Genomic DNA, 27,512 nt, shown 5'->3' with positions numbered 1-27,512 from the left:
TTTCCAGGCCCAAGACTCTGCTCTGTGTCACTAACTGTGTCACCTTCTGTGAACCATTCCCTGCTATAAGGTGTGTTTCCTCAACTGTAAAATGAGGAGTTTGTATTAGATAAACAGGTTTTTTAGATGGCTTTCCTCAGAATGATGGAAATTATGTGATATTTCCTTAAAGATGAGGTTCCAGTCCACCATCTACTCTTACTTCCCTCGGAGAACCTCCACTTCTTTTCAGTGGTGGAGACAGAATATAAAGCATCTCATTTGAGACAAGTATTCTACCACTAAACATTACTTTTTCTTAGACATTAGGCCTCTATACAATTTTACTTAAGGCAGAGATTCAAATTCCTGTCCTGAAACAAACAAAACAAAACACACACACACACACACACACACACACAGAAAAAATCAGACAGCCTGGAGAGGTGGTTGAGCAATTAAGAGCACTTGTTCCTGCAGAGGACCCAGGTTCAGTTCCCAGCTCACAACCGCCAGTAACTGTAGTTTCAGAGGATCTGATGTGCTCTTCTGGCCTCTGTAGGCACTGCACACATGTGGTACACATACATGCATGCAGGCGAACACACATACACATAAAGTACATAAACCTTTAGAAAGGAAGCAGAGCTTATAAATCCCAGAGGTCACTACCTGCTCCCAAATATGAAAGCTTGTCAGTTATTGAAATCATTCGCTGAGAATAGTAGAAATAGAGAGAAAAGTGTGAGCACACTGGTCTGAGTGACCGTGTCTGACAGTGGAGGGTATGTGCTGGAGTCATAGATTATCATTGAACTAGAAACTGTACATTTTATCATTTTTAGCCCAATTCTCAGACACAGTGTTTCTTTCAATTATTTTCTACAGTAAAGGTTTAGTGCATAAAAATTTCCTTTTCTTGAATTTTTAGAAAGAAAGAAATGGACAAACTTTTGACTTACTTGAACACAGGTAATTATGTCCTTACTTATTTTCAATCCTTCATCTTGCCTCTATCCTCTCTTGAATTCTCCCAATATATTGAACATACTGACTCTAATATTTTAAACTTCATGCTCATTATTAATGTTTACCACAGGGAACTATTTTAGCTTTTTATCCACAAGAAGGGAAACGTTTGCCATTACTAACATCTACTTCTAAATGTGATTTCAGTACATTTTTATCCTATTTTGTTTTAAAGACACTTCCCTCCCTCCTGCTCTCTTTCCCTCCCTCTTTCCCTCCCTCTCATCCTTCCTTCCCTTTTAATTTCCTGTCCTGTAATTGAACATGTAAAAATGAACATGACAAATGAAATTCTCTGAGCACTGCTGGTTGTGTTGTGTCTTCTTAATCTAACTTAAATTGTTTGTTCTCTTATTTTGTCTATTTACACAAGTCAGTGTCATCTCCTCTCCTCTACCTACGCATAATCTTTCCTGGCCACTTCTATAAACTGGTGTCTAGCAACACCACATTCTTTTACTAGCACCATGCTTTATTTGGTGGTGTCCCTTCTACTCAAAGGATATGTCATTTCTGAGTACACCCAAAAGTCTGTATCTTAGAAACTTTAATCTACTTACAACAATAGTGGAATTTTATATTCAAATACAGGATTATAAACATAGCAAAATGACTCAAAGCCAAAGCTTTTGAAAGAAAACTTTACTGATTGGTATTCTTTTTCTGAGAAGAGCATGGGGTGAGTAATAAATGCTTTCTTGTGGTGATAGCATGTTCTGGCTCTATATTATACTTATTGTGGAAGCTAAGTAAATATTATGCCAGCCCACTGATACTATGAATTATTTTAGGGTGTTTTGTTTGGTGCCAGAGATTGAACCCAGAGATTCATGTATACTAAGCATCATTTTAGTATTTTACTTATTACTCTTGCTCTTTATTCTATGTGCCTCAAGTAGTGAATAATTGTAATAATTAAATTTATAATCCTCTCTAAAGATATGTTTGTTCCCTCAAAGTTTGAGTTAATGCTTTCATGAAACATAGTAATGCTTTTTCTCGCTTGGATTATTTTTGATATGCAATTATATATATATATATATATATATATATATATATATATATATATATATATACAGAAATGAACCTTCTAGGTTCATACTGTCTTTAAAGGATGATTAAGAACTTTGCAAGCATGTAAGATAAATATCCCATTTTCCTATTTGATACAGCACTCCTGAAATTTTATCAGTGTTTTGATGAAGATCCTTCAACTTTGGATTCTAGAGTTAATGATGCCAATTGGTTCAGAAAAATAGGTAAAAGAAAATCTGTGGGCATTATACCATTCCATTATACCACTGACTCTTTCTTTTGAACCTTTGGTATACGTATATAACTTGCTGAATCTTGGTTTCATTGTGTGTAAAATAGAAATGCATAATCTCATATGTAGGATCATTTATTAAGGATTTTATATGAAACAGTATATTTATCTCACACATAACAAAGTATTCCATACTAATTTTCTTTTCTGTGGAGAGTGATCAAAAACAAAATGATGAACTATAACTTTTATTCCCCAAATTATTTTCCTAAACCTGCTCTAGAAAGCTGAACTTATTCTTTGATGTGATCCACCAAAAATAAACTACATGCAACCATATGGATACATCTCAGAAACATATTGTTGAATAAAAAGAGCCAGACATTAAAGAGTACATAATGCATGATTCAGTTTATGCACAGTTAAAAAAGGCAAAGCTGATTCAGTGTTAAAAATTAAATAGTGATCTGTTTAGGAGGTAAGGAAGAAAAACATTGAGGGAAAATGGGGTCAATGTGCATTATATTCATGTGTGTAGAAGTTACTATGACTTTATCATGGAAGTAATATGAAAATAATTTTTAAAAATATAATCTGAAGAATAGAATTAAGGTAATGTTTACCATAAAAAGGGATTCTGGACTTGAAGGGAGCCTGCAATTTTCTGGGAATGACCAAAATCTTTCTTGGTGTGGATATATGTTTATTTTATATATGTTCATTAAGTGACACATTCATAATTGTGCCATTTTCTTTTTCTGGACTTTAATTAATGAAAATGATATAAAAATTACTGAGGCAGTTAAGGACTTAACAGTATCACAGAGTGAACTGGCTCTACATGAACCCTGTCCTGTTTTATGGGATTCCTTGAGGATTTCATCTGGGCAAAAGGGAATAAATAGTGTGAATTCTAAAAAGTTTGGAAAATAAGTATTTTAAAATATAGAAATATTTAATGACTTTGGCCTTTTAAAAGTTTGAAAAGATAAAGGTATTTTTATCACTCACCTTGTTTTACCTACTTGGGGTTTCTACTAAACTTTGGAAAATAGAAAATGCTCCATAAATATTCTAAGCATTGATTTTAGTAGATTCTGATCTTTCCTAAGCTTAAACTTCTTTTTTGATGACTTGGTGACTTTCCGTTAGCACTTAGTGACTCTCTTCTTTGTATTTGTAATTAATATGTAATTACATCATCTCCTCTCTCCCTTTCCCCCTCCAACCTCATCCATTTCCACTCCACAAGCATCTCACGCCCTTTCAAATTCATGACCTGTTTCTTTGTTACTCTTACAGAGAGGTATGTGGGTAGAATTCTTTTTGTATGTCTCAAACTTAAAAAAATTAAACAGTACCTCATTTGTTTTTGACTTAGAATGGATGATTAGAAGTGATAGAAATCTCTAAATTTCTTGGCAAAAAGTTTCTCCACAAACATAAAGTCAATTTCTTTTTCCAAAAACAAAATGGTTTATTTACCTATTTAATTTCATTTTAATTAATTTTAAATTTAAAAATTTAGGTAAAATATAATTAATCCCAAGAACCCCTTTTCTAGTAAATTAGTATTGAAAATGTTGACAGTAGAGATTATAGTGATATAGGCAGTCAATTTTTCACAATTATAGTATTCATCTTAACTTTCAGCTTGGAACTTAGCTCTGCAGTCTGCGAAGGATCGAGAGACAATGAAAAACTTTTTCATGGTTTCCTATAAGGTAAATTTCATCACAAACATTACAGAACTATTCCATTCCCTTTGTCAGGACAGAGTTCCAGAGACCAATGTTAAAACAGAAGTCTCTTTAGAATGGGCATGTTCCAACACGTTTGGAAGGGTCACATAAAAACACCTGTAGAAATGTAGTATAAGTACCCGTGAACGCACGGGTTGAAAAGGGAGATTAGAAGTTTGAGTGTCCTTTTTTTTTTTTTTTCTGGAGCAGGTTCTATATGTAAGAATTTGTGAATTTATTATTCGTTCTTAAGCACCCAAAAATAGTCATTTACCTCCAAATCAGACATTAAAAAGTTAGAAAGAGGTTCAAGTACTGGTGGGGGAATGAAAGCAGAGGGGTTACAGAATATAACTCATCTGACAATTTGAGACCAAGTCAATGTTCTGAATTTTCGAGCTGGAATGAACTGAAGAGCACAGTTCCCTCACCTTAAGTAACCCGAGACCTAAGAGACTGGGCAACTTAAATGTTATTTATTCAGTGAAGGTCATGATTGTTATCCCTAAATGTTTGCAAAGATTAAGCAAGTCTTTGGAGGACTGGGGATGCTACTCAGTGGTGGAATACTTATCTAGCATGTACAAGGTCCTGGGTTCAATCCAATCCCAAGTACCAGTAAAAAAAAAGAAAAAGAAAAAAAGTCTGCAAGTTCTGCACGTTTCTGTATAAATGCAGTTTTAATTAGATGGTATAAGTCCATTTCAGCTTTGACATTTGTGGTGATGCTTGTACAGGATTGACGTGTAGAAATCAAAGTGCCTTAGAGTTTTATTATAGTAAAAAGCTCAGAATTTCCGAAAACTAGAGGACAAGGTTTAATGATGAGGTTAAGTTTAATGCCTGTCAGGATTTGACATTGTCCTCTTCAAACATAACAATTTAAGTACTGATTTGGGCTCTGTTCAGTACAAAGGAAAAACTACTTCCCAGGGGGAAAATCACCTATAAATGGCAGCATCACCCAAGCAGTAAATTGCTAGATAGGCATTCAGGGCCTAATGACAGTACTTGTCATTGAGAAAACAACTAAAGAAGAGAAGCTTTTTATCTCCAGGAAGGTACTAAAGACAATGAAAAGTAATATAAAATTTAAACTGTAAATCAGTGTGATAGTCTGTATCATTTTTATGGCAACATGTGGTTTTCCTGCAGGATTTTCTCATTCAGACAAGATGTTGCTGATTTTGATTCTGATTGTGTTCAGCTGACAGAATTCTCCCCATTCATTGGTGTTGTGGTTTTTTTCTTATCAGCTGTCCCTTTTTTGTCCTTCTGATCAAGGACTACTGATTGCACAGAAAACATGTTTACTCGTAGCAGCTGCAGTTGATCTAGAGCAAGGAAGAAAAGCTCCAACAGCTTATGAGCAGGTAATGTTCAATCTTCAGAGAACAGCTGAGGGTTAAGTGTGCTATTTGCTCTATTTATTTTCCCTGACACATTTATTTTTATTCCCCTTTAGAAAATCTTTTCCTCCATTCTATAAGATTTTAGAGGTTTATAATGGTTAATTCCTTCCTAAGGAAAGGTTACATTTGACTTAACCTCTTTAGCTGCCCCTTCCCATGGACTAATTCCTAATCTGTTCTTATATTTATCTTCATTGTCTCTCTGTGGTTATATATATGACCAATCAAAGTGTTTCCTCTACTTTTGTTTCCTTTCACACATTTGCTATGAAAGAACTCATCTATTTCTAGAGTTTTATAGCCAAATGAACCGATTTCCTTAGCTCGTTTTTTTTTCACTCAATTACATTTGCTTAAATATGTCATCATTATCTTATGTCTAACAAGACATAAGATTACCTTTGCCTGAATTCCATGCTCAATTTCTTTCTTAATAGTTTTTATGATATAAGGTTTCAAATTATATACCATATGGCCTCAAACTCATGGTAGTCCTCCTGCCTCATCCTCTTTGAGATTACAGATGTTAGCCATAACACCTACCTCCACTCTTTTTTTTATTGGTTTTATTGAACTATATACTTTCTCTGCTCTTCTCCCTTCCTCTCCACTTCCCTTATACCCTCCCCCATGGTCCCCATGCTCCCAATTTACTCAAGAGATCTTGTATTTTTCTACTTCCCATGTAGATTAGATCCATGTATGTCTCTCTTAGGGTCCTCATTGTTGTCTAGGTTCTCTGGGATTGTAAAATGTAGGCTGGTTTTCTTTGTTTTATGTCTAAAAGCCACTCATGAGTGAATACATACGATATTTGTCTTTCTGTGTCTGGGTTACCTCACTCAATATGATGTTTTCTAGATTCATTTGCCTGCAAATTTCAAGATGCCATTATTTTTTTTCTGCTGTGTCGTACTTCATTGTGTAAATGTACCACATTTTCCTCATCGAGGGGCATTTAGATTGTTTCCAGGTTCTGGCTATGACATACAAAGCTGCTATGAACATAGTTGAGCACATGTCCTTGTGGCACGATTGAGCATCCTTTGGATATATACAAAAGTGGTATTACTAGGTCTTGAGGAAGGTTGTTTCCTAATTTTCTGAGAAATCACCATACTGATATCCAAAGGGGCTGTACCAGGTTGCATTCCCACCAGCAATGCAGAAGTGTTCCCTTTACCCCACAACCTCTCCAGCATAAGTTGTCATCAGTGTTTCTGATCTTGGCCATTCTTACAGGTATAAGATGGAATCTGAGAGTTGTTTTGATTTGCATTTCTCTGCTGGCTAAGGATGTTGAGCATTTCCTTAAGTGTCTCTCAGCCATTTTAGATTCCTCTGTTGAGAGTTCTCTGTTTAAGTCTATACTCCATTTTTTATTGGATTATTTGTTCTTTTGATGGCCAATTTCTTGAATTCTTTGTATATTTTAGAGATCAGACCTCTGTCTGATGTGGGGTTGGTGAAGATCTTTTCTCATTCTGTAGGCTGCCGTTTTGTCTTGTTGACCGTGTCCTTTGCTTTACTGAAACTTTTCAGTCTCGGGAGGTCCCATTTATTGTTTCTCTCAGTGTCTCTGCTACTGGGGTTGTATTTAGGAAGTGGTCTTCTGTGCCAATGTGTTCAAGTGTACTTCTCACTTTCTCTTCTATGCTACCTCCACCCTTAAACCTACATTTTTAGGAGCTACCAGAATTACCATCTCCCACACACCTTCTTCCTTCTTCAAAGAAAGTTGTCCAGTCATATAATTATCACTTTCTGTTTGATTTTTAAGAATTAATGGGGCATTTCCAACCCACAATTCATTGGTTACATGAAGCCCGGGATAGCTTTGAATGCAGCCCAGTGAGAAATTGTAAGCGTACTTGAAACATGAGGGGGTTTAAATTTTTTCACTCAACCACATGGTTCTCCAGCACAGCTTTGTAAATGACAGTGTCATGTTACAATGTCAAGAAGTCAAACACACCTGAGTTCTCTCTCTGCTTGGTTTCTCTTGCCTATAAAAAGAAAACACCTTAATTTCCCATACTTGTTAGGTTCTCATTTCTCCAACAGGTTTAAAGCCCATTTTGCTCTATCTTCTATTAATCACTTCTTTCATATTATTCTTTAAATTTAGAATAAACTCTCATCATATGTCTGTTTCTTGTGAGGTATTCACCAGAGAAGACTGTTCAAACATGGTATTTAAGCCAATAGAAAGTCTTTACTGGCTGGAGACTACACTGGGTGTCTGGGATTTCAGTGGAGCCCCGAGCCTTTCTCAGGGTGAGCTTTTAAGTACAAAAACCATGCTCTGAGTTGACATATTTCATTTACCAAGAATAGTTAACCAAAAACATAACTATAGAAGCCAAAAACCAAGGCTAGTACATTTAGAGGCTTTCCTATTAACTGTGGACTTTGATGGATTAGATCTTTCTTTTAGTTTTGACAGGTAGTACTGTCTATGTGCTGAGTTTTATAGCCTGAATGGTTCTTTAATCATGGAGTCAGTTGTGCTAAGATCTGGGGGAACATAGTAAGGTCTGGGGCCTGTTACATTTCTTTGTGTTCCTTTTTTGAGTTCAGCTCAAAAAACATTTGAGAGGCTGGAGAGATCGCTCAGTGGTTAAGGGCACTGGCTGCTTTCCCAGTGGATCCAGGTTGGATTCCCAGCACCTTCATGGTTGCTCACAACCATCTGTAACACTGGTTCCAAGGGAATCAAAGTTCCTCTTCTATCTTCTATGGGCATCAGGCATGCACAAGTTACACAAACAAAACATTTATACACATGTAATTAAAAGAAAAAAATTGCACATCAATTTCTTACTAGATACTAGACATACAGAGATGTCCTTGTTCATGAGGGTAAATGAGCCCCTGTAAGAAATCTTTTCCATTAAAAACGAATAGAGAAGAAAATAATCTGACTTCCCCAGTGAAAAACTAGGCAAAAATTTAACTTCTTAAAAAATAAAGGTGAATGTAATTTTATTCTCTATAAGCACTTTTGCTTTACTGAAAATAGCAGTACCATGTGATGGTTAATGTTGCCAACTTAATAGGACCTAGAATTACCAAAGAGACAAGCCTCTGGGCAGATCTGTGAGGGACTGCCTAGATTAGTTAACTAAGGTGGGAGAACCAGCCCTAAATGTGAGTAATACCATACCATAAACTGGGGTCCCAGACTTGCATTAAAAAGAGAAAAGTAGCAGAGAACTAGCATCCAGCACTATCTGCTTTCCCTCTGATGTGCAGTGTAACCAGCTGCCTCCTGCCCCTGCTGCCATGCCTTCTTCAACATGATGGACTATATCCTCATAAACTGTAAGCCAGAATAAACTCTTTGTTCCGTAAGTTGCTTCTTTATTACAGAACTGACAAAAGAAACTAATATAACATGTTCTCCTCATGATACTTGGAACTTTTTAAAAGTTACTCCTTTTTAGTTCAGTCTGGGTACGTTAAACTGTCTATCCCAATGAATACAGACAGATTAAATTGACACGCGGGAAATTTTGCCAACAAGTTTATGGTACCAACAGCAATGAAGGAATGTTCCCCTTACTCTACATCCTTTCCTGCATGAACTGTCCCTGTGTTTTTGATCTTAGCCATTATGAGAGGTGTAAGATGAAATCTCAAAGTAGTTTTTATTTGCATTTTCCTGATGACTCAGAATGTTGAACATTTCTTTAAGTACTTTTCAGCCATTTGAGTTTTCTCTTTTGAGAATTCTCCTTGTAGATGTATATCCCATTTTTTTAAAGTGGATAATTTTCTTAATATCTAGTTTCTGAGTTTTTTATATATATTGATATTTTCCCTCTATCAGATATGGAGTTACTAAACATCTTTTCCCATTCTGTACATTACTGCTTTGTCTATATGAGTGTTCTTTACCTTACAGAAGCTTTTAAGTTTTGTGAGGTTCGTTAATTAATTGTTTATCTTAGTTCCTGTGCTTTCAGTGTTCTGTTCAGAAACACTGTGCCAATGCATTGAAGGCTATTCCAAACTTTCTTTTCTATAAGGCTTAATGTATCTGGTTTTATATTGAAGTCTTTGATCCATTTTGGGTTGCGTTTTGTGTGGGGTGGTAAGTATAGATTTATTTGGATCCTTCTATATGCAACCATCCAGTTTGATCAGCATCTTCAACGCTGCCTTTTTTTCCAAAGTAATAATATTTCTGGCTTCTTTACATAAACAGGTGTCCATAGGTGTATGGATATGTCTGGATCTTTCATTTGATTTCTGTTTTGCGTCAATATCATGTTGTTTTTGTTCCTATAACTCTGTAGTAAAATTTGAGGATAGGGATTAATACCTCAAGCAGTTCTTTAATCATACATGATTGTTTTAGGTATTCTGAAATATTTTGTGTTTCTATCTATAGCTGAAAATTGTCCTTTCAAGGACTTTAGAGTATTGTGTTGGGATTTTGATGGGAATCACATTGAATCTTTAGATTGCTTTTGGTAGGATGGCCATTTTTACTGTTATGAACTTGGGAGATCTTTCCATCTAAATTTTAATAGACTTTGTGAGATATAATTCATATATCCTGTATGTAATTCACCCATTCGTTTTGATTTTGGACATTGTTGAGAACTAATCTCAGGGCCTTGTGCATTCTAGGCACATATGCTGCCACCAAGCTTTATCTCCATCCCAAACCATCCATTTATGTGTACATTTTAATACTTTTTAGTATATTTTGAGCTGTACAACTATCAACAAAATCTAATTTTAGAATCTTTTTATCATTCTAAAAAGAATTTTTTTTACCCATTAGCTGGTACTCCTCATCATTGTCACCAGCTCTAAGCAACCAGTAATCTACTTTCTGTCCATATTGTTTGCCTATTGTGAGCTTTTTATGTAAATCTAATAATATGACTTGTTCTGTGGAATAATCCTATGCACTGTGAATATGTATGTATTACTCTCTTTGGTAAATAAAAAGATGACAGGCTGATAGCTCAGGCTTGTTATTAGCTAACACTTAGACTTAACTCATATTTCTTTTTTTTTTTTTTTTTTTTTTGGATTTTCGAGACAGGGTTTCTCCGTAGTTTTTGGTTCCTGTCCTGCAACTAGCTCTTGTAGACCAGACTGGCCTCAAACTCACAGAGATCCGCCTGTCTCTGCCTCCTGAGTGCTGGGATTAAAGGTGTGTGCCACCACCGCCCGGCTAACTCATATTTCTTATCTATGCTTCGCCATGTAGCTCATGGCTTGCTACTTCATTTTCTTTACATCCTGCTTCCTCAGCAGCTGACTGACATCTCCCTCACTCTACCCCCCAAAAGAAACAAACTTTAAACTCACCAAGATAGGATAGACAATGGAATATTTTCTTCTCTGAATTTGTCAAATGGTAAATGAACTGGACATTGTTAATGTAATTCTTATCTGTATATTTTGTACGTAGTTATTCTATTTATTGTATATATTTTACTATCTTAATTAAAATCTTTGCTTTTTATTTAGAAAAATGGGGAAATGTGTGATATTTTGATTGTGTTCTGACAAAGCTTGCTTGGCAAGAAAAGAGATATCTTGATAGGTGGAGCCATTATGGAGATAGGGAGAAACCTGGTGCTTAGGGAAACTCCCAGGAATCCACAAGGATGACCCCAGCAAAAACTACAAGCAATAGTGGAGAAGATGACTGAACTGGCCTTCCTCCATAATCAGATTGATGACCACCCTAACTGTCATCATAGAACATCATCCAGTAATTGATGGAACCATAGGCAGAGATCCACAGCCAAGCACTGGGCCGGTATCCTGGAGTCCAGCCGTAGAGAGGAAGAAGGGATAATATGAACAAAAGTGTCAAGATCATGATGGGGAAATCCACAGAAATAGCTGACCCAAGCTAGTAGAAACTCACTGACTCTAGACTGATACCTGGGGAGCCTCCATAGGACTGAACTAGGCCCTCTAAATATGAGTAACAGTTGTGTGGCTTGGTCAGTCTGTGGGCCCACTGGCAGTGGGACCAGGATTTATCCCTAGTTACATGAAGTGGCTTTTTAGAGCCCATTCCCTATAGAGTGATACGTTGCTCAGTCTCCATGGTGGGGGAGGGGTTTGGTCCTGCCTCAACTTAATGTGCCAGATTTTATTTACTCCCCATGGGAGGCCATACACTTTCTGAGGAGTAGGTGGGGGAAAGAGAGAGGGGAGTGGGAAGATGAAACGGAAGGGGAACTGTGGTATGTAAAATGAAAATAAAATATTTTAAATAAAAATTTTTTAGAAAAACTTGCTTGGAGTCAGAGGGCAGAACTAGCCACTAACTGACCTAAATTAACCATAGAGGTTTGGAGGGCTGTAGACAGAGAGGAAACAAGAAGTAGTAAGGTGGGACAGAGAGAGCATCTCGGTTCTTTTGGATGGAAGAGCAGTAGAGGTAGGAGGCAACTGGTAGCTGCTTCCTGCTCCTCTGATCTTCCAGGTTCTTACCCTGATATCTGACTCTTGATTTTTTGGTAAAGATTAATTAGAATGACATTGAAAGCATATCTAACATGACTATAAATTTGACTATTAAAATAACTATTAATCTATATTTATTAAGTATATATTACATTTTTAAATGAGCTACATAAACATAATATCCCAAACAAGAATAGAAATACATATACAGTGTAACAAAATCAACTTTAAATTTGTATTAATAAACCAAAATATATACCAATGTAAAATATTTAAAATTAATAATTGTTTTTTTATTAAAGTAGATTCAATAACCTATCCTTTAATCCTATCACTTCTATGTGAAATAATCCTTCTGTACACTGTGAATATGTTTTACTCTCATTGGTTAATAAAAAACTGACATACTGCCGGTTGTGTTGGCACATGCCAGTAGGATTTGCTGAAGGAGGCAGAGGCAGGAGGATCACGAGTTTGAGGCCAGCCTGGGCAACACGTTTTTAAAAGAAAAAAAAACTGACATATTGGTAGCCAGGAAAGGAGTAACAGACAGGACAGCCAGACACAGAGAACTCTGGGAAGAGGAAGGGCAGAGTCTGGGCGATGCCAGCCAGCTGCCGAGGAAGCGGGACATATAGAAAATGAGGTAACAAGTCATGAGCCAAGTGGCAAAGCATAGGTAAGAAATATGAGTTAAGTGTAAGAGTTAGCTAGTAACAAGCCTGAGCTATCAACCAAGCATTTATAAGTAATATTAAGCCTCTGAGTGGTTATTTGGGAATTGCCAGGCAGGAGAGAAACTGAAGACTTGTAGTCTTCTGATTGGATCATTTTGTAAAAAATAAATAAATAAGTAATGGTTCAGATTCTCTGTTTCTTAGTAGGGATCAGTATTTCACACCTTATAGCTGAATAACATTGTGTTGTCTGGATAAAGCACATTTTCATTATTCACTCGTTCATTGATGGACACTCAGGTTGTTTCCAATTTTCAAATATTATTAATAATATCTCAAGTCTGGGGAGATGGTGGGGTTTTTTTTGTTTGTTTGTTTTTTTTGTTGTTGTTAAAAGCACTTGCTACTCTTGCAGAGGACCCAGATTTATTTCTAACACCCACATGATGGCTCACAAATGTCTGTAACTCCAGATCCAGGAAATCTGACTCCCTGTTTTTGACCACATGGATATCAAGCATCTAAGCATATACATGCATGCATGCAAACAAACATTCATACACATAAAATAAAACATTTTTTAAAAATTATAAAGTCTTAATAAACATACAAATATTTGTGTGAATGTTTTCATTTTGAGCATATATATTGACATTAGATTGATGGCATGTTTGACTATATTTGTTAGGTATATATTTTATGGGTATTAAATATTATATACCTTTGATGATGTTTTTCCTAGTTTTATTGTTTATAGAGATGTTAAAATATCTCACTCATAGTCTTTTTTCATCCTTTTATTTTCAGTTTTTTGGGAGAGGTTTTCTCTGTGTAACATCTCTGGCTGTCCTGGAACTCACGTTGTAGACCAGGCTGGCCTAAAACTCACAGAAATCCACCTGCCTCTGCCTCCCAAGTACACCACCATCCCCAGCTCTCATCCTTTTATTTTCATCCTGTGTCTTTAGATATGGTGCTTATCTCCTATAGGCAGAATATAAATTATATTTTAAACTAGTGTGGCAACTTCTGTCTCTTATTTCATAGTTTTAACACATTGACAATTGATATTATTTTATAGTCAAATCTTCTACCATTTTATTTTGTCTCACATGTATTTTCCTTATTTTTTATTTATGTATATGTGCACAAAGCGCAAAAGAAGGCATCAGATCTCCTGGAACTATAGTTCCAGGGGGTAGTGAGCTACCTGATGTGAGTGCTGGGAACCCAACCTGGGTCTTCTGCAAGAACACGGAGTGCTCTTGACACTCATGTGTCTTTATTCTCATTGTTTACTTTCTTTTGCATTGAATACACGGGGGGGGGTGTTGTTAATGATTGCTCTAGGAATAAAAAATGTAGATTTTAATTTATGTGACTCTACTTTGTATTACAAATTCAATTCTAGTATGATACAGAAATGTTATTCATGTTAATTCTGGTTCTTTCTCCCTTTTTTATTCTATTACACATATTACTTTTATATATATTTCAAGCATAGCAGATATATCTTATAATACTACTTTATATAATTGTATGCTTTTTGAAGAAATTAAGGAAGTTTATATTATAGTTTTTTTTTTATTTTTCTTGTTTACCATTTCAATTTTTTCACCTCTTCCTGTGGCCTTGAATTACCATATGGCCTCATTTCCTTCTCTGAAAACAGCTTTGCTCCCACCTGCCTCTTCTGTGCTATTATTGTTAAGTGTATTACATTTCTATATATAAGAAGTCCAGTAATAGAACAGTATACACATGCGTGTGTATGTGTGTGTGTGTCTGTGTACAGCTTAAATGAATAATATAACGACTTTATTTGCTAGTTTTGGTACTGGAGTCTGAACCCAAGACCTGTACATGCTAAGCACACATTCTACTTCTAAGATGTCCCTCCAGCTCAATAATCATTTTTTAAAACATTTTTGTTTACTGGTTGCTGCTTCTGTCAACTCACACCGAATGTTGCTTTTCTCACAAATTTGAATTTCAACTGTATTTTTTAAATAAATAAACTGATTTATCCCTGCTGCAGTTTCCCCACCTTCTCTTCCTCCCAATCCTCGCCCACGTCCCTTCTCTCTTCCCACCCCCAACCCATTCCTCCTGGTTAGGAAGGGGCAGGTCTCCCATGAGTATCAGCAAAGCATAGCATATCAAGTTGCAATAAGTCTAAGCACCTCTTTATGTATTAAGCCTAGGCAAGGCAACCCAGGATAATAGGGTCCCAAAAGCCAGCAAGAGTCAGAGACAGCCCCTGCTCCCCCTGTCAGGAGTCCCACAGAAGAACCAATCTACACAGCTGTAACATATAGCAGAGAGCCTAGGTCAGTCTCATGTAGGCCCCCTGGTTGTCGGTTCAGTCTCTGTGAGCCCCTATGAGTTCAAGTTAATTGATTCTTATGAGTTTTCCTGTGATGTCCTTGACCCCTCTTAATCCTACAATCCAAGGTCCTCCCTGCTACACCCAGGTCCAGGAAGGTGAGCATCCAAACAGACTAGGCTCCCACAAAACCCGTCCATGCAGTAGAATCAAAACCCAGCGCCATTGTCCTTGACTTCTCTGTCAGCCTCCACCCTCAGCCACATTCAGAGAGTCCGGTTTGATCACATGCTCCATCAGTTCCAGTCCAACTGGCCTTGGTGAGTCCCGCCGTCTCAGTGGGTGGACGCACCCCTCGCGGTCCTGTCTTCCTTGCTCATGTTCTCCCTCCTTCTGCTCTTCATATGGACCTTGGGAGCTCAGTCCGGTGCTCTAATGTGGGTCTCTGTCTCTATCTCCATCCATCGCCAGATGAAGGTTCTATGGTGATATGCAAGATATTCATCAGTGTGGCCAGTTCAGGCACCCTCTCGTCAGCTGCCCAAGGAACAAGCTGGGGACATCTCCTTGGACACCAGGGAACCCCTCCAGAATAAAGTCTCTTGCCAACCTTAAAATGGCTCCCTTAATTAAGATATCTACTTCCCTGCTCCCTTGTCCACCCCTCCTCCATCCCAAACATCCCATTCTCTCAAGCTCTCCTCATCCTCCCCTTCTCCCTTCTCTTTCCCCATCTCTCCTTATCCCCACCCCACCCCCACCCCCATGCTCCCAACCCCTGTCCCGCAATCTTGTCCACTTCCAATATCCAGGAGGATAACTGTATGTTATTCTTTGGGTTCACCTTCTTATTTAGTTTCTCTAGGATCACGAATTATAGGCTCAATGCCCTTTATTTATGGCTAGAATCCAATTATGAGTAAGTACATACTATATTCATCTTTTTGGGTCTGGGTTACCTCACTCAGGATAGTGTTTTCTATTTCCATCCATTTGCATGCAAAATTCAAGATGTCATTGTTTTTTACCGCTGAGTAGTACTCTAATGTATATATGTGCCATACCTTCTTTATCCATTCTTCTATTGAGGGGCATCTAGGTTGTTTCCAGGTTCTGGCCATTACATATAATGCTGCTATGAACATAGTTGAACAAACACTTTTGTAGTATGATTGGGCATCTCTTGGGTATATTAAAGAGTGGTATTGCTGGGTCCTGAGGTAGGAGTAGTATTCTTGTTCCACATGTTCTCAAACATGACTTGTCACTTGTGCTTTCAATCTTAGCCATTCTGACTGGCATAAGATGAAATTTCAGTCATTTTGATTTATATTTCCCTGATGGCTAAGAATGTTGACTATCTCCTTAAGTGTTTCTCAGCCATTTGAGATTCTTCTGTTAAGAATTCTCTGTTTAGATCTGTACTCCATTTTTAATTGGATTATTTGGTTTGTTGATATCTAGTTTCTTGAGTTCTTTATATATTTTGGAAATCAGCATTCTGTTAGATGTGGGGTTGGTAAAGATCTTTTCCCATTCTGTAGACTGCTGTTTTGTTCTATTAATGGTGTGCTTTGCCTTACAGAATCTTTTCAGTTTCATGAGATCCAATCCCATTTATTAGTTGTCAATATTAGTATCTGTGATACTGGTGTTCTCTTCAGAAAATGTTTCCTTTACCAATGTGTTTGAGATTGTTTTCCATTGACTCTTCTATCAGGTTCAGTATATATGGATATATGTTGAGGTCTTTGATTCACTTGGCCTTGAGTTTTGTGCAGGGTGATAGATATAGATTGATTAGCATTCTTCTACATGCTGACGTCCAGTTAGGACAGCACCATTTGTTGAAGATGCTTTAAACATTTTCAGCATTGAAAATTATTGGCTTCTTTGTTGAAAATTATAGGTATGTAGATTTATTCCTGGGTCTTTGATTTGATTCAGTTGATCAACCTGTTTATTTTTATGCCAATACTATGTGGTTTTTATTGCTATAGTTCTTTAGTAGAGCTTGAGATAAGAGATGGTGATACCTCCAGAATCACTAAATCCAAATTCTTTTATTTTATAGAATTGTTTAGCTATCCTGGCTTTTTTGTTTTTCCAAATGAAGTTGAATATTGTTCTTTCAAGATCTCTAAAGAATTGTTCAACTGTATTTTTGATTCTAGAATTTCTATTTGATTACTTTATAATTTATATGACTTTATTGAGCTATATTTGATGAGTATTCTTAGCATACCTTCCTTCTTTAAATGTGGTTTCCTTTAGTTATCTAAATATATTTAAAATAGCTGCTTTGAAATATGTGTCTAGTTTAACATCTGGGCCTTTACAAAGTCATTTCTATTTTTTATGTGTTTGAATGTCTGCCTGCATGTGCACTACATATTTGCCTGGTGTTCTTGGAGGCCAGAAATGGGAACTAGAATACAGGCAATTGTTAGCTGCTTTATGCATTCTGGAAATCAAATTCAGATCTTCCGCAAGAGCAGCAAATGTTCTTTACTAATTTCTATCTCCAACCCTGTTAGTTCACTTTTTGTAATTGTTTAGTGAATTAACTAGACTAGTCCATTGAGCTCTATTTGCCCCCATAGTACAGTGGCTCAATTTTTACTCCACAGAGGGAAATCGTTGCTTGTGAAAGCATCCTGACCCATCTTCCTGAAAGGAGATGGCAGTGGTTTTGGTAGAGTGTTTTCATATCATACCTTTTCCCCAATCGTCCTCCATTATTTATTTTTTAAGTTTTATTTTTATATTAGTTTTCTGTTGCTTTTCTGACAAAAGCAACTTAAGGGAGAATGGTTTATTTTGGCTTACAGTTCCAGGGCAGTATGGTTCATCCTGGCAAGGAAGACATGGTAGCAAGCAGGAAAGGCATGCTGGCAGTATCAGAAGGCTTACTGGTCACATTGTATCCAGGCTTAGGAAACAACGAATGAATAGAAAATTGAGCCTGGCTATAATGTATTAAGGTTCACACCTAGTGACTACCTTCCTTCAACAAATCTCCAACCTGTTAAAGGTTCGACACCCTTCCCAAACAGTGCTACCAACTAGGGTCTACGTATTCAAACATTTGGTCTATGGGAAGCATTTCCTATTCAAACCACATCATGCTCCTGGTCTCCATTGGTTCATGGCCATGTTTTAATGGCATTCAATCCAACTTCAGAAGTTTCTGTAATCTTTAACAGTTCCAACATTGTTCAAAAGTCCAAAATCTAAAGTATTTTCTGATAATGGAGGCAATATCTTAGCTTTGACCTTCTGTAAAAAAGAAATTATGTAATTCCAACATACAATGGCACAGAAGATACATTTCAATTCCAAAATGGAGTAGCAAGCAAAGATTGTACCAATACCAAGCAACACCAAAAGCCAGCGCAGCAACATCGAATCCTACAGCTCTATGTCTGGCATCTGTAAGTCAGATCGGAATCATCTCAGTTCCAATGGGCTTAGTTAGCCCTGACCCTCCAGCTCTGCTGCCTTTCTCTTGCTTCAGCTCTACTCTGTATATGCAGCATTCATCAGTGGACATTTATGGTCCTGGTTCCTTCCTGCAGTGGCCTTTCAAGACCTCTTTGAAGGGACTCTGGCTCTGGAGCATGGTGCTTGTCCGCAGCAGCTCTCTAGAACTGTGGTGCAAAACTTCATGACCCTCTCAGTTTTGTAACTTTCATGCCTGCAAAACCGCTACCACATGAATGACAGTGCCAGATTTTCCTTTGATCTTAGGGTGAAGCTTGGTCCCCTTGAATCACAATTGCATCAGCTTTTTTTGCTAACCCTGGAGAAACACTTCTCTAGACAGTTACTTTCCAGAACAGGACACCCTTTTGGCATTGTGAGTTTATCTTTTCTCCTTTCAAATACATTCTCATTTTCACACATTAGATCTTTTGATGGGCGGAGTCTTAACCTCAAGGCACCTCCATTATTGTCTCTATGCAGAAAAGGAGATTTCTTTTTAATGAAATTAAACTCTTTAACAATTACAGATGCTTTATCATCTACATTTTCTTGTTCACAACTTTAAACTTTTTCATACAACTTTCCTCACCAAACTTCACATTTTAAATTTTCTTTTTATTCCACTTTATCTTTCCTAAAATGAGAGCAGTGAGTAGTAACTATGACATATCATTGACATTGTCCTGCCTTTAAATTCCTCTACCAAACAAGTTAGGCTATAACTTAAATTCAACTTCACTTAAGTTCTTGAGACAAGGGCATAATGCAGCCTGATTATTTATGTAAATAAAAACTAAAGGGCTTCTAGCCCAAAAAGAGCCCCATCGCCCTCCAAAACCTCTTAAGCTAGTCTTCCATAGTTCACATTATTCTTTGCTTTCTGGTCTTCCAAACTCCTATTAGAATTGTCCTTAGCTCTGCATTCAAGGGCTTTTCTAGCTCAAAGTTTCAAACTCTTACACATTTCTGGCGTAAAATACTCCCAAAGGCCTACGATTCACATGGCCAAGTTTATCACAATAGCAGTCCCACTTCCCAGTACCAGTTTCTCTGTTAGTTATGTTTCTTTTGCTGTGATAAAATGCCCTGACATAAGGAATTTTACTTAAGGGAGAAGGACTTTATTCAGGCTTACAGTTCCAGAGAGACACAGTCTACCATGGCAAGCAAGATGTGGTAGAGTTAATCACACCCGGCAGGAATAAGACCACCACCACAATTTTGAGCCAAATTTGAAGTATCTTTAATTAAATACTGGCCAGGAGGATCAACTCTAGTCAGGTCCATTCCTGGATTCCCAGAAAATGGGCATTAGTCAAACTTTGCGGAGCTTTAAAAAGGACATCAAATTTCCCACCAAGTCTAATAAGGGGCAAGCAGATATCTTGGCATGCCCCTGCCTGTATACAGCCATCATGACTCCCATCCCATACCCAATCAGGGACAAGAATATATCCTGACTTATTTCCTGTCCATGTACCTCCTACCCACATGTGATCAAGCATATCTAGTGAAATTGGGCCAAACAAACTTGTCTAGGGGAGTGAAAACATAAACAATAGCCTCCAACATTTAACATTGCTTCTCACTGCAGCAGGCAAGAAGGCAGAGTGGCAGGAGCAGGAGAATAAGCTTGTCACATTACAACCACAGTCAGGAAGCAGACAGTAAACAGGAAGTGGGGCTGGACTATAAAACATTAAGGTCTGTTCCCAGTGATCCATTTCTTCCAGTGAGACTCCTCCTGATGAATATTCCACAACTTTTCCGAATACCATCACCAGCTGGGGACCAAGTGTTCAAACAAGTGAACCTATGGGAAACATTTCACATTCAAACCACAGTTTTATTTTTTGATAATTTTATGTATATATAATGTGATCATATTCACCAGCTACCACCCACTTTTCTTTCCCTTCCAACTCCCTTCTCCTCACCTAGTCTCCTTTCTACCTTCATGTAGTTTTTAGTACAAGCACTGTGCAGCTTGATCTCCCTTTTAAGCTTCTAAATGGGCTTCTGTTAATGTTCATCCAACTTGCTAGTTGATTGTGTCCTCTCTTGCTCTCTCAGTCTCTAGTGTTCCTGGACATAAATTTCTCTACAATGTGATCCACTTAAAATAATGCCCCTTTGAATGGAAAAGGACATTTATAATTGCCTATTTACCTAGTTTGTCTGTAAACCTCAAATTGGTCTGTTTTGTGTTATCAGTCCCCTCTTGTGTTCACTAACAAAATCTTCAAGAGTTTTTACAGTGACCTTGGACTTGAATTTCTTTAGGCTCTGTTCTAATTAAAGTCCTTCTCCTTAGGGAAAACTTCAGAGCTCATAACATGCCTTTTACTAAAATGGAATAGAGCCACTGTTTTAGGTCTGAGGGATAAGGATAGTGGTGCTTGGTTTATATCAGATATTCAGCTCTATGAGTAGAAGACTGTGCAATACTTATGGTCCTTGGTACTTTTGTTTTGTGTCTCTTGACATAGAAACTCTCCTCTAAGCTCATTGTAATGAGAACAATTGAGACCAAGTATTTCAAGCTTGCCTTGCTTTTGCCCTGTAATAGTACTATAACATAAATATAGTCTGAGTAGAAGACTTGTGCTTGTTTGGAATAGAGCATTTCTAATACAATTCTTAGTGGAGGCTAAGTCCAGCAGTCTTGGACCTCCTAGGAATCCCAGCCTGGAAGCTTGGCCATGTCTGATTAAAAGAGTTCTTCTATCACACTGCCATGAGGGTTAATTTAAACATGTCATGTCTCATATGTCATAGGCTCTCACTGCTCACTGATACCTAGTAGGATTCTGGGAGCAAATAAATACATATCCTCTGGGCAATTTTCTGTGACTTTGTGTGATTGCATTTTATTCGATTTTACTGAGAGGAGAGAGAACAAAGTTTTGGGGCATAAAACCAGTGCGCCACACATGCTAAGCAAGCTCTGGACTACTGGACTATACCCCTAGCCTGACATGATTATTTATGGAGCTCCTCATATAACTACCCAGGGGAAATATTTTCTTATGTTCTGTATTATTAAAGAAATTGGTAATGATCAAGATTTTCTGTTAATCTTCATTTTCTTAGTACAATAAGGAAAAGAACATTTGAAAGTTAGTATTGCTATACTTATTGCAAAGTGTTTGGTTAAAAATAATTTTCTATTATCTTACTAATAACTATTTTAATGAATATAATTTGAAATTATATTAATTTGCATGAAGTTCTTTTCATTTAGATTAATTATCTGTTATTTTTATGTATATATAGAAAAGGTTACTGAGAATGTCACTTGAGCACACCCAGAAATGCAAAATTGTCTGGAATCGCCTGAAACAAACAGGTACAGTGGGGCTTGGGTTTGGTAACACATTTACAAAGGGAGTTTATGCTGAGGATGTAGTTCAGTAGTACAGTGCTTACCTACTGTGCATGAGACTCTGGGTTTAATCCCAGCACCGCAAAAAGAAGAGAGTTTATGATCTAAATAATAAATTCACTAGAAAATTTGGCTGCCAGAAGTTTGGACCATACTTCATAACCAGTAAAATTATTCTTTTAGAATTTTTCTATGCTGTATGTTAGAATTTTTACTCCTTAGTACAGTGCTTGTGGTGAGAATAATACTTTCTAAGAAATGATAATATTAAACGTAAAAGCAGGTCGTTATTGTCGAACATAATGTGTTGTTCTTAGGTCATTGGATTTCACACTATCTTATTTGCCAGTAGACTTCAAATCAAATATTACATACTGCTAAAGTTTGTTATCAAAACTCTAAACATTTTGAAGTTATAAAATAGGTTCTTTCTGTTTTCCTTAGTAGATATTGGCTTTTAGATTTTTTTATAGTGTGTCCATCTGTTCATGTATTAGAATTGTTTTGAATCAATGGGTATTGTCAGATTCTGAGGAGATAATCATGTTTATCTTTTAAACTACCAGTATACTGAATCATAATAATAAATTTCCTAAAATTAAATCATCCTTGCTTTTCTGGAATAAAGTTTATTTGGTCATGGTATATTTTAATGGATGAATTATGTTTCATAGGATTTAGAAATAATTGACCTTTTGAGTTTTTTGAGCATATGTGATATCTTTGACAGATTTTAATAAAAAGAGGTGAGCACAAAAATTAACTTAAAATGCATGAGATTTGTTTTTCAATCTGTGGCAGCCATTTAATTAAATAAAACAGCAAAAGTCAAGATTTAAGAAGACATAAATAGCATATCTACTATTGAAGATTTCATAAAATCCTAATGATGTCTGAAAACATGTGTTAGATCTTAAGAACAGAAAACATACCTTGTTCTATGTGTGCTTATTTCAATATTTACAGAATTAATGACAAAAAGATCTGAATGTATTATAAGACATGCAAGTAAAATAAAAATTATCTGATAAAACAAAAATCAGGAGTTAATAAACAAATCAGAAAAAAACACAGCCTGCGTATCTTTTAAAACAAAATGAAAGAGTATCCTGAAAATACCTGATACTAGGATGATGAGATAGTGAGAGTTTATGAAGTGGACGAAGATGAAAATATCGACAGGAAAGAGGATAGAGGTGAAGGGAGCAGTGAAAAAGAAAATTTAGATGCCACACAGACGATGATGATAAAGAGGAGAGAAAGAAAGTAGGAAGATGAAAAAAGGAAGCAAGAAACAGATATTGGAGGAAATGATTAAGATCATAATACCTGAAAGATCAAAAACTGGTCAGTGCCAGTGGAATTTCTCAAGGATTGTTTTAAAAATAGGACAGGACATTTACCCAGCCAAAGAGCCAAATAATAAGTCTGGTGGTATTCCATCTACCTTCGAGTCTTGTGGGTAATCTATCACATAGCTTGGGGTCTTCAGCCCGAGAAAATTGAGAGTATTGTTAGGTTTTAATATAAGATTTTTTTAAAGACTCTTGTTGTAGGATGAATAGCTGTGATTTCTGAGTTGAGTTGCCATGAATACCAATTATGTTGAGGGGGGAGAAAATACCTCATAATAGAATCAAATAGGTAGGTAGGTAGGTAGGTAGGTAGGTAGGTAGATGATAGATAGATAGATAGATAGATAGATAGATAGATAGATCTAATTATCTATAGTTCAAGTGTGTATGTGAATATACATACATATATACATACACACACACCTAAATACACATGTGGATTGCACATGCTCAGTATAAAGTATACCTAACATGTGAGGCCCTGTGTTTGTTCCCTTGCACTACATATATATGTATATAAAATCATGCATCAAAAAAAATAAAAAATAAAATAAAATCATGCATCATTCATAGCTTAACAATGTAGCAGTTAAAAATGGATTGAGTGTACAACAGTGATGCCTGTAAACTTGTTGCCTAGTGACATCATAGCTCTCATGTATAAGTATACTCTATGATGTTTGCATAATGGTGCATTTCTCCCCATCATTAAGTGATCTATGGCTCTTTGATGTATGTGTATGTATTTATATGTGTCTATATGCTTACATATACACTTACTAAGGAACTTCAAATGAATACCATACTGAAATACTACTAGGCAAATATTTAAGTGACCAAATCCAAAACAAAGCATAACATATCAAGTTGAAGTGGGACTAAGCTCCTCCCTCATATTAAAGCTTGGTAAGGCAGTCCAGCCTGAGAAATAGGTTCCCCCAAACCTGCCAAAGAATCAGGAACAGGCCTCACTCTCACTGCTAAGAGTGCCCAAGTAGGCCAAGCTATACAATTGTCACACATATGTAGTAGGCCTAGGTCGGTCCCATGCAGGCTCCTTAGCTGTTTGTCCAGTGTCTGTGAGCTCCTATGAGCCTAGATTAGTTGTCTCTGAGGGTTCCCTTGTGATGACCTTGACACCCAATCCCTACCTCCATCCTGCCCTGCCCCTCCCCGACCTCACCCTCAGGCTCCTATAATCCTCTCTCTCTTCAACAAGTTTCCCAGAGCTTGGCCCAGTACTTGGCTGTGGATCTCTGCATGTGTTTCCATCAGTTACTGGATAAAACCTCTCTGATGACAATTAAGGTAATCACCAATCTGATTCTAGATGACAGTTCAGGCACCCTCTCCACTCACTATTGCTAGGAGTCTTAGCTGGGGTCATCCTTGTAGGTTCTCGGGAGTTTCCCTTGTGCCATGTTTCTACCTGACCCGGAAATACCCCTCATCAAGACATCTTTCATTACTCTCCCCCTCTATCCCTTCCCCAACCCCATTGTTCATGTTCCCACCCCCAGTTTACCCAAGAGATGTCTTCTATTTCCCCTTCCCAGGGAAACCCATGTGTCCCTGTTTGCCTCCTTGTTAGCTGGCTTCTCTGGGGTTGTGGACTGTAATCTGGTTATCCTTTGCTTTACATCTAATATCCACTTATGAGTGAGTACACACTGTGGTTGTCTTTCTGGGTCTGGGTTACCTCACTCAAGATGATTTTTTTCTAGTTCCATCCATTTGCCTGCAAACTTCCTGATGTCATTGCTTTTAACAGCTAAGAGATACTCTATTGTGTAAATGTACCACATTTTCTTTATCCATTCATTTATATGCTTCTAAACTCAGAAGTGATTTCTGGGAAGCCTGACTTGATCCACTGGTGAGATCTGAAAGTTGTCTACGTGCTGTCGGCTCAAGAAGCTCTAAGAATCTCCTCTGACATGTCAGTATCTACTGCTGCTTTTTTGTGGAGCATTTAGAATCTTGTTCTCTGTTCAAAATATAATGTCTGACCAATAATATATAGCAGATTCCTCAGAAATCAGAGATTCTGAAAAATTGGTAAATTAGCCAAGCATGATGGCACACACCTTTAATCCCAGAACTCAGTCAAAGCTAGTGTGGTCTACACAGTAAGTTCTAGGTTAGCCAAGGATGCATAGTGAGACCATTTCTCCAAAAAGAGGATAAATTATATAGATTTAGCATCTGCAGTTTAATTTAGGGTCACTAATAATATTAGAATGTAGGAAACTAAAATCATTTTTTCTTCTATTGTAATTATTCAGTCATATTAAATGTACAAATCAGTGTAGTGGGAGCTGCGGGCTGCGTTCCTGCCGCCCCAGCTCCTGGGCCGCCTAGCTAGCTTATGCCCCAAAATAACAACACACAAACTGTATTCTTTTAAACACCGCTTGGCCCATTAGCTCTAGCCCTTACTGGCTAATTCTCTTATCCTGATCAACCTATCTCTAATAATCTGTTTAGCACCAGTCTTACCGGGAAAGATTCAGCATGTCTGACCTGGCAGCTTGCTTCATCATGTCTGCCCCAGAGAGGAGAGCTATCGAGTCTGCCCGGGAGAGGGGAGCATGGCATCTGAGCTCACTTCCTCTTCCTCCCAGCATTCTGTTCTGTTTACTCCACCCACCTATGTTCTAACCTATGAGGGCCGAGCAGTTTCTTTATTTTTTAACCAATGACCTTCCTCCATCAAATCAGTGGGTTACACTCTGAAATTTTTATGCATGCATATACCTTACTTTGATCTTATCCAAGAAAAGACTAAATTCTTATTTGTTTTGAGTGTGTATATGTACACATGTGGATGTACATGTACCCAAGCACATGCACTTGTCACAACATAGCTGTGGACGTCAGAAGATGATTGTGTTTGGTTGGTTTTCTCTCTACACTTTTATGTGGATTCCAGGGTTTGAACTCAGGTCATCAGGTTTGTATGGCAAATGTCTTTACTCACTAAGCCATCTCTTTAGCCCCAACAAGATCCTTTGTTGGAATACAATGCATAACTGTTTCAGAAAAGCTTTGATTGCAGCAGCATATAGAACATAAATTTAATACTTGTGCCTTTTTCGAGTATAAGTTGTACAATTCAGCATCATTGCATCTGGATGTGGTGGTTCCCAGCTGAAATCCCAGCACTTAGGGGGCTGAAGCAGAAGGCTAGTGTGAGCCACATACTGAGTTCCAGTCTAGACAGGCATATATATATCAACTTTCTCTAAAGAAAGAAGGACTGGGGAGATGGCTCAGTGGTAAAGAGCACTTGCTGTTCTTGCAGAAGACCAGTTTGGTTCTTAGTACTCAAGTCAGAAGGTTTGCAACTGCCTGTAACTGTAGCTCCTGGCCACTGCAAGCACCAATACAAGTGTCCTACATATATGTACATAAATAAAATTATTTTTAAAAGTCAATATATTAATTACAGTCAGTCATGGTTTTATGTACCATTTTGTATTATGAGATTATTTTTCACCAATAGAAAAGTTGTGAACCACATTAAGCAGTAACCACCAATTCTCTGAGCCTGAAGTCCCTGGAAAGCTGTCATTTTTTTCTGTCTCTAGAATTTTCACATTGTAGATTATTTGTTTATATATTATCATATATGTCCTTTGTGAACTATTTCTCTTAACATAATTTTAAAGTTCATGTTATAGTATTTATTAGTACTTCATTCCTTTTTTACTACTCCAATGTGAATGTATCACTTTTGTCTATCCTTTCATCAGTAGATAGGCACTTGTTTTTTTCTGTTTTTTTTAGTTGTTATTACTGATAGTGTGGTCATTGGTACATAGGTTTTCTTATTTGAGATATATACCTAGAAGTAAGATTAAAGGGTCACCTGATATTTCTATATCTAAAGATTTGAAGAAGTACCACAGCAGCTGTACCATTTTATATTCCTACCAATAATGCATTGCAGTTTCAACTCTTTAAAATATTCTGCTTATTTAGAAAATTATAGCCATTCTGGTAGGTATGAAGTGGTATGTCATTGCATTTTCTAATGGCTAAGGATGCTGAACATCTTTCCATATATTTATCGATCATTTGTGTATTATCCTTGTAGAGGAACACTTACCTGTTTAAGTCAAATATATGATTTGCAATGTTTTGTCCTATTTTGCCTTTTTGTTCTTTTGATAATGTCCTTTACTACATGGAAGTTATTTTTCAGTGCAACTTTTCTTCTTTCCTTTCATTGCTTTTGCTTTGGGTGTTATATTTAATAATACATTGCCAAGTCTAAGAAATAAATATTTGCCCCTTTTGGGGTTGGAGAGATAGCTCAGCAGTTAAAAGTGTGTACTGCTCTTTCAGAGGACCAGAGTTAAGTACCCAACACCCATATTAGGTAGCTCTCAGCTGCTTTTAATT

The 27,512-nt window shown here is 37.1% G+C and overlaps 1 protein-coding gene across 1 annotated transcript in view; it reads left to right on the top strand.

The window, feature by feature from the left end:
• The window catches only part of Tex11 (testis expressed 11), a 301,187-nt gene that overhangs the window by 233,700 nt on the left and 39,975 nt on the right, over positions 1–27,512 (top strand). The window contains exons 19-23 of the mRNA XM_057760677.1: positions 911–951; positions 2,181–2,267; positions 3,929–3,999; positions 5,274–5,395; positions 21,647–21,714. Of these exons, the coding sequence (XP_057616660.1) occupies positions 911–951; positions 2,181–2,267; positions 3,929–3,999; positions 5,274–5,395; positions 21,647–21,714 (389 nt within the window). The remainder of the gene's footprint in view (positions 1–910; positions 952–2,180; positions 2,268–3,928; positions 4,000–5,273; positions 5,396–21,646; positions 21,715–27,512) is intronic.

The sequence above is a fragment of the Chionomys nivalis genome, chromosome X (assembly GCF_950005125.1).
Source record: "Chionomys nivalis chromosome X, mChiNiv1.1, whole genome shotgun sequence".
Taxonomy (NCBI): domain Eukaryota; kingdom Metazoa; phylum Chordata; class Mammalia; order Rodentia; family Cricetidae; genus Chionomys; species Chionomys nivalis.
The sequence above is the reverse complement of the archived record's forward strand: the minus strand, read 5'-3'. Positions and strand labels throughout refer to the sequence as shown.